Source organism: Carlito syrichta, unplaced genomic scaffold (genome assembly GCF_000164805.1).
Source record: "Carlito syrichta isolate Samal-C Ts95f unplaced genomic scaffold, Tarsius_syrichta-2.0.1 Scaffold287526, whole genome shotgun sequence".
NCBI lineage: Eukaryota > Metazoa > Chordata > Mammalia > Primates > Tarsiidae > Carlito > Carlito syrichta.
The window spans coordinates 214,519-222,422 of NW_007231622.1; the positions used below are offsets into that span (position 1 = coordinate 214,519).

The 7,904-nt window shown below is 48.5% G+C and overlaps 1 protein-coding gene across 1 annotated transcript in view; it reads left to right on the top strand.

Annotated features, from left to right (window-relative positions):
- Positions 1-4,695: 4,695 nt before the first annotated feature.
- Positions 4,696-7,904, top strand: part of PARP14 (poly(ADP-ribose) polymerase family member 14) — a 48,489-nt gene continuing 45,280 nt past the window's right edge. The window contains exon 1 of the mRNA XM_008052800.2: positions 4,696-4,937. Coding sequence (XP_008050991.1) covers positions 4,751-4,937 — 187 coding nt within the window. The 5' untranslated portion in view covers positions 4,696-4,750. The remainder of the gene's footprint in view (positions 4,938-7,904) is intronic.

The window sequence follows — 7,904 nt, forward strand, 5'->3', positions numbered from 1 at the left end:
GCCAAGTTGCCCAGGCGGGTCTCGAACCTGCGGACTCAGGCAATCCACTCACCTCAGCTTACCAAGGCGCGGGATTACAGGCTGAGCCACCGAACCCGGCCATAGAGTACTTTTTTAAAGAGTCAAAGTCTCTTCTGTCATCCAGGCTGGAGTGAAGTGGTGCAATCATAGCTTACTGCAGTCTCATGCCAGACATGGCTTGTAAATAAAACAATCCTCCAGCCTCAGCTTCTCAAGTAGCTGGAACTACAGGCCTGCACCGCCAAGCCCAGCTAGTTATTAAATCTGTAGTAGAGACAGGGTCTCACTTGGTTTTCCAGACTGGTCTTGAATTCCTGGCTTCAAGTGATCCTCCTGTCCTCAGCCTCCCAAGTTGCTGGGATTACAGGGGTAAGTCACCACACCAGGTCTGAGTATTGCATATTTTATTATTATTTGTAAATAATGTGCCATATAACCATTATATCAGTAAAATGTATGATACATATGCACACATATGCAAACTTTTTTCCCCAGAAAAGCTGGTTGTTCAATATTGAACCAGTATGTCACTGGTGGAGATAATCACATGGTGTAATAATAAAATATTGTATGTTTATTTTTAAAAATATGATCTAGATTATACTCTCTGAGAGTGAATGCTTGAGACAAACACATGTATGCCTGATTCAATGTTTACCTAATTGGATGACCAGGAGGGGACTTTATGTATTGTTAGTTTTGTTTCCTAGCTTTTAAAATATATTTAAGATTGGCCTTTATGAAAGATCAAGTCTACTTTTGACTCTTCAAAAGATGGCTGCCTGCACCTCTCACTTAACTGCAGTATTAGTGAACTTAAATTACTACATCTTGGGAAAAGCCACCATTAGGGATTACTGTATTGGCAGATTGAGAGTATTGGAGACTTTCCCTATGGAGGTCTGGTGAAGATAATGCTCCTGAAAGGGACCGGCGTATAGTCAGTAATAACAAAAACTGGGATTTATCCATTGACTGACTCACTCTGAGGGTTGAACTTCTTGGAGTGCTTCTTCCTTGACTTATGGCCATATCCTATTTTAGGGGGACCTGGTCTGGAGTTTCAGGAGTAAGTGAGGTGGAGTGGTGGGCATGAGATACTCACTGATTCACGATGGAGGGGAGAGCAGCCCTTTCCCCAATTTGCACTTCAATGGAAGAAATGGGAAGTTTGACGCTATTTTAGACAAGTTCTGCTGCTGGGCTATAGAAGTGTGTAGAGAAGGTGGGGAGGAGAGGAGAGGGAAGTTTAGCCCCAGAATGCTGACATGGCTTATTGTGTTAAGATTAGCTCAGCTGTAAGGTGGAAGGGGAACAAAGACACAGTGACACGAACATGGTCATTTCTATGTTGGGAGGCCATTCCCCACCCCAGGCCCTGAGAAGACATTTGCTTCCTAGGAGGGGAGGCAGATACCTATAGGAGGTAGAGAATTGTGAGAGCATAGTATTCTGTGGGATGGGGGAGGGTTCAAGTGAATGAGGTGAAAACTTAGGAGACAAGGTTAAGAACTCCAGGGTTAATGATGTTCAACAATTTTCTCCTTCTAGAACTTTCTTTCCTTGACTTTCAAGACATGCCATCCTAATCTTCTGGTAGCTGCTTCTCAGTCCACCCAGAAGTGAAAAGCAGGCCTTGAATGTCAACGTACATTATTGATCATTAAATAAATCCTTAAAATAAATCCAGAAATGGCTCTAACTTTGTTTCTTATGAAGTGGTGATGTGAAGAAAAAGAGAAACTGCTTGCCTAGTTCTGTTGCCTGGATTCTGTGTCTGTTGCCATTGTTGTATGCTGGATTCTTGATTTTGCCACAAGAAAGAATTTCAGAGCAAGTTGAAAGTAGCAAGGCACTTAGCAAATTTATCAAAAGTGAAAGCAACAGAGTAGTACACACATCAGGGTGAAGTGCAGGCTAATACAAGAAAGTGCTCCACTGGGTCTTTGGCTTGTGAGTTTTGTGAGCTACAATAATGAAGAAATATAGCTGGTCTTGGTGGCTCAGCCTGTAATCCTGTGCCTTTGGGAGGCTGAGGTGAATGAATTGCCTGAGCCTGTGGGTTCGAGACCTGCCTGGGCAGCGAGACCTCATCTCTACAACAAATCAAAAAATCAGCTGGGCATGGTAGTGCATGACTGTAATTCCGGCTACTTGGAAGGCTGAGGCAGAAGGATCGCTGGAGCCCAGCAGGTCGAGGCTGCGGTGGCCGGGAGCGGCCACTGCACTCCAGTCTGGATGACAGAGTGAGACTCCAACTCAAAAAAAAGAGAAGAAATATTATATTAAAGGGGTGGATTTTTCTAAAAGATGGGTAGGCAATTCCCGGAATTGGGGTGTCCCCAATTTATTACTATAAATGGACAGGGTCTGAATTGTCATGGTTCAGGAGAGTATGTCATTTAGTATGCTAATGAGCATATTATGAAGACAAAAGTGGGACATGCCTATTTTTGGTTAACCTTTGCTATTGATGTTCATGCTTCACATGCTCTCTCAGATAGTTCCTGCCCTGGTGGTTATCTCCCAACCACAGTATCCTGAGTAGACTGCAGCAGACATGTTGGATGACAGCCTTGAAATTGGGGCAGGCCCTGCAAGAGTTTCCATAGGTTTCTGAATTTTCCTGTAGCCTCCTACAACCCTGATATTTCCCTACACTAACCTGCCTACTCTAATCAGTTCTGGACCCACAATCTGGGAAGTGGGAACAGGGAGAGTGCTCCTTTCAGTTATGGTCTACAGTGAGATGGAGACACCTTGGTGGGGAATGGTCACTGTTTGGCTAGGGGCTGACTGGCCCTTCTGTGTCCTCCCCACTTCTGCCTGCTGGGGTCCAGGACAGTTTGGATCCGATGATGAGCGCCATCTGCAGGTATAAAACCGGAGGCAGAAGAAACTATCTGAATATTGTTTAACATCAACAAATCAGGAATGAAACCCCAATAAACGCTTCGGTCCATCTCTGATTCTCTTCGTTCTGAAATTCAGCTTCAATGGGATTAAAAGACGATATGTGAGGTCCAGCTCTGCAAGAGAAAGAAGCTCTAATGTTGGCTGAGTCTAAGAGACCTCACCACTTCCTTTACAAACAGTCCATCAGGTGAGAACTGCCTTGCTTCCCCTTCTGCTTCATTCAGAATTACCTGCTTCTGTGCCCCTTCTCCACCTTGTTGTTGGTGCAGTGGGAGAATGTCCCGCTCCTAAGGCTCATGTCGCCAGAAGTCCCTCCCATCTTCTCCCTCTGTCACTTTTTTCAAACTTCCTTTCACTTCTTTTTACCAACATTTAAACGTACCTAAGACTCTCCAATCTTAAATGTATTTTAAAAGCCAGGAAACAAAACTAACAATTCCCTGCTGGGGTAACCCATGAGCTGTTGTCCAACTTCTTCTTCCCCTTCACAGTCAGGCTTCTGGAAAGAGCTGGCTACGGGTGCCTTCTCCACTTCCTTCCCCCTCTTTCAGTCCTCCCCCCATACCATATTGCTCTCCTCCCTCCTCACCAGGAGACAGTGCTTGCTGCGTCCCCCAGCAGGCCAACAGACACTTCTGTGACCTGAGGTACCAGTAGCGCTGGAGTGATAATCCCTCCCTGTGACTTGAAACACTCTTTCAGCTGGGGTCAAGGATACACACATTCCCAGCTCTGTGGCCACCACAGTCCTCCCATCTCATAGATGCCTCTATTACTCAGCCACTTCTGGGCCAGCCGTGGCTAGCCACGGAGGCATGCTTGAGCTTTGCCTTCTCTCAAGGCTCATATCCTTGAGTCCTGCTCTCAATATCACTTTAGAATCCATCCTTTCTTTCTTGGTCCTCCTCTGCCAGCACCCCAGTCTCAGCCACCCTCATCTGTCACCTGGGACACTAGTGGCTGCTTGGCTGACCTCTGGCTCCCCACTCTAGCCACTGTGGAGCAACTGGAATGATCTTGTCCATGTAAATCACAACATGGAACCCTTCCCCTTCTCAACCCTCCAAGGCCAGCCCCTGATATCGTTCGGCCTCGGGTTACATGTCACTTTCCCATAAGCTCTCCCTGAGCCCCATACCTTCCTGTTTGTTCCAGGAACACCTTTCCAGAGCACTTAATTCCACTCTGTCATAACATCGGTGTCCCCCACAGGAGCTCAGTGAGGGCTTGTTAAGTACAGGCCACCTGTAAATATTCCATAAAAAAATCTGTGAGTGTATTGTCTCCCACCTTTCCAGACATGTAGTACTAACCGATCAGGAAGCAAAAGGCAGAAGGAAAGGTAAAATTCTGGTCATCACTTTGGTTGTTGAAAGAAGTCCCGGAATGGGCAGCACAGATTCTAAAAGGGTCCTAGTGTGCAAGCCGTGTTATTCTTTTGTAAAATGTCGGCTGGCAACAAAAATGAAACTAGCTTTGGGTTGGCTCAGGGTCTGGTGACTCAAAGCTGCTGGTTTTAGCTGTGGTTTGGGTGAGTGGCCGGTGCGGGGGACCCCTGCGCACAGGTGAAAGGTGGCCAGAGGCCTGGGGTGCGGACGGCCAGCCCCGAGGGCTAATTCGCTGGACTGTGGGCCGCATGCGAAGATGGGGAGCCGGGGGACGACTAAGTCCGTTCCTGGGTCAGTTGTTTACCGCCGAAGGGAGACACAAAGAGCCGGGAGGAGTCTTCCAGGAAACGAAAGCGAAAGAGTCAAAGTTAAACGCCTGGGGTTGGGGCGGCCCCGGCAGTCCCAGCAGACGAGCAGAGCTGAGGATGGCTGAGCCCTGCGCCTTCCCGCTGCTGGTCGAGGGGTCTTGGGGCCCCGACCCCCCGAAGAACTTGGGCACCAAGTTGCAAAAGTACTTCCAGAGCCCGAAGAGATCGGGAGGTGGGGAGTGTGAGGTCTGCCAGGATCCGGAGAGCCCGACCCGCTTCCTGGTGCTCTTCTTCCCGGAGGATGGTGAGGGGCGCGCGGGGCGGGGCGGGGGGACCGTGGCGGGCGGCAGAGTGGACTCGGAGTGGACTTGGGGCGCTGCGGGTTCCCCGCGCGCGGCGCTTCCAGGCACTTCCCGGCGCGGCCTGGAGGTGGCGGCGGAAGCGCGCAAGTGGCTCTGTATCGCTTTGAGGTTGCTTTTCTGCCTTTCCCCGTTGTTATTATTATGTGGGGAAGGAAGGTGGTTTAGAAAGGCGAGGAGTCATGGGGATTCCTCGTGGTTCTTAGAACTTCCCAGGGGCCCTGGGGTCACTTGGGAGGGGGCAGAGGCGCTGTCTAAAATCGCCTGGCCTGGGTGCAAATGCAGAGCCCTTGCCGCGCCCCCCATTTGTCGAGGGCCTGCGGGTGCCTCTTCCCTCAGTCTCGGGTGGTCCTCAGAGTGGGAGCGGGGATAACATTCTGAAGCGATGGCGGGTGGAGAGTTTTGAGCTTTGGAGAGAAAGTTGGGAAAGTTCCCCCTTAAGGGCTTTTGAGGGGCTGAGTTCTTCCCACTCCTGTTTCCATTCTGGAAGGAAGGCCAAGAGTCCAGTCTGCGAACGCCCCTCTTCCACTGGGATCTCAGAGACGTGTGGGAATCTGTCAGGATCTAGACAACCCCTAATTCCGCCTGTTGGTGGATTTGGAGAAGCACTGGGGCCAAAGGAGAGGCAAGGAGGCTTAGGAGGCCATGCAACTGGAATGCCCCAGCAGGGATCCAAAGAGGATAAATGAAACAGAAGGAGGAGGAGGGTGTGTAGATAAGTTTGAAAGAAGTGAGGAAGGAAGGGGACAGGAGACCTGCTTGGCTCAGAGCCCTGGTGAAAAAAAAGCACAATGTTTTCCCAGTATTGATTTCACCAGGGAGTGCTCAAAAGAGCAGCTGTGGGATGTGTTTCCCCTTTTGGGTTTCACTTTTCCTCAAGGGTTTTTCCCACGTTAATCCAAAGATCAGCATCACCTTGGACCTGGCCCTTAGGGCTACTTCTTTCTGTCTTAGAATCCCATTATCCATAGGAGGAGGTCTGCCTTTGTCTGAATCACCTGGAGGGCAGATTCACTAGGCACATTCCCAGCTCTGTTCTAGAGATTTGGGTGTAGTGGGTGTGGGTGGGTGGGAAAGCGGCATGTTTAACCAGCACCCCGGGTGACATTGATGCCTTCAGAGTGTCTATTGTTGTTGGCAATCCCAAGTGAAAACAGTTATACAAAATATGAAGTGCATAAAAATGCAAACAGCATGGCCATTGCTTTGCTAAGCTCTGGTGTGTTGTCACAAGGCTCTTTGAGCACTGGCTGCCATGTTTTTCTAGCTTTGGCCCCCTCCCCTATCCTAGGGAGGTGAATATCCTTTCTCTTTCTCTCTCTCTCATTTACTTTCTAAATAAGCTGTATTTTCCAACCTAAAAAAAATAGAAACAGCACAAAAGATAATTTTGTGATCATAAAATCATTCAATTCTAACCCTCAAAGCAGACACGATTTCCGTCTCCCTGCTGGGCTTTCTTCCTTGACAGCTTCCAGTCCATTACTCCTCTTCCTCCAGTCCATTGCTCCTCTTCCTCCACCTCCAGGCTGCTCTAATGCCCCTTGTCTCACCTGCCAGTACAGACAACTCAAAACTTACTAACTCAGATCCTTTTATGGTCAAAGTTCTTAGAGGCTGAAAAATCCATACTCAGTTTCAGTTTCCTGAGAAACCACTTTCTCAGCAAGTCCTCAGGAGTTTACTCACAATCAACGACCCGCCCTTGAAGTCCCAGGAAGTGCATTCTTCTGTTGAGGATACTCTTCGCCCCTCCCCCCTCCAGGAAGTGACTTCAACAGGTGCAGGTCCATGGTGTAATGGGACTTGATTCAGATGAATCTGTGATAGGCTAAGAATAAGCCACCAGCACTTCTCTGTGGCTATTAGTGTGTAGCAAATAGGAACGAATGGGAAGCTATATCTCACTTTTATACAGTTCACCGGATTTCTGAGAAGTTGAGCATTTTATTTATTTGTTTGTTTGCTTTCTTTCCAAGCCAGTGCTGACTCAGCTGACCTCAGTCTCTAAGTTGAGCATTTTAAACTCTGCTTCAGATGTGTATATGTTATCATATTTCCTGATCATATTTTGGCTCCCAATTATATTGTCAGACTCCTTAGGATGACTCCAGATGAGTTCTCCTAAGAAGAACCCATAACCTCCCTCAATACAGTTGAATGTTGATAATCTAAGGTTGGTGTAGGAAGGAGGCTGCTGCATGAGCAAGGGAGGCTGGACATCAGAGTTTCAGCTCTCTCTCTCTCTCTTTTTTTTGCACTGGAGTCTTACTCCTTCGCCCAGGCTGGAGTGCATGGCATGCTCATGGCCACCCCAGCCTCCATCTGCTGGGCCCAGGAGATCCTTTCTCCTCAGTCTTCCAAGTAGCTGGAACTACAGGTCCACGCCACCACACTCTGTTAATTTTTTGATGTATTGTAGAGACGAGGTCTCACCAAGTTGTCCAAGCTGGTCTTGAACTCCTGATCTTAGGCAATCTTCTCGCCTCTGCCTCCCAAAGTGCTGGGATTATAGGTGTGAGCTGCTGCATACAACTAGCTCTTTTCCCTTCCAGATTCACTTTACTGATATGACTACTATCTACTCTCCTGAAATCCTTCTGCCCATACATATTACCCCAAATCTGAGAACACACTGGCACGCTGAGATGCCTGGACAGGACTTTACCAAAGTCTGGGGAATAATGAAAGGGATTGTTGGAAAAGGAATGTAACACAGAGAGCCCTGAGTCTAGATCACTTGGCCTGACAACTTGGCTTGTTTCTGACTTCCGTTGCCCCATCCAGCCCTCAGTCCTTGGTAAACCGCCTCAGGAGTTCATGCGAAAGCATCTGCCCTCCTCATAAGAAGCAAAATATGCTGGGCTCGGTGGCTCAGCCTGTAATCCCGCGCCTTTGGGAGGCTGAGGTGA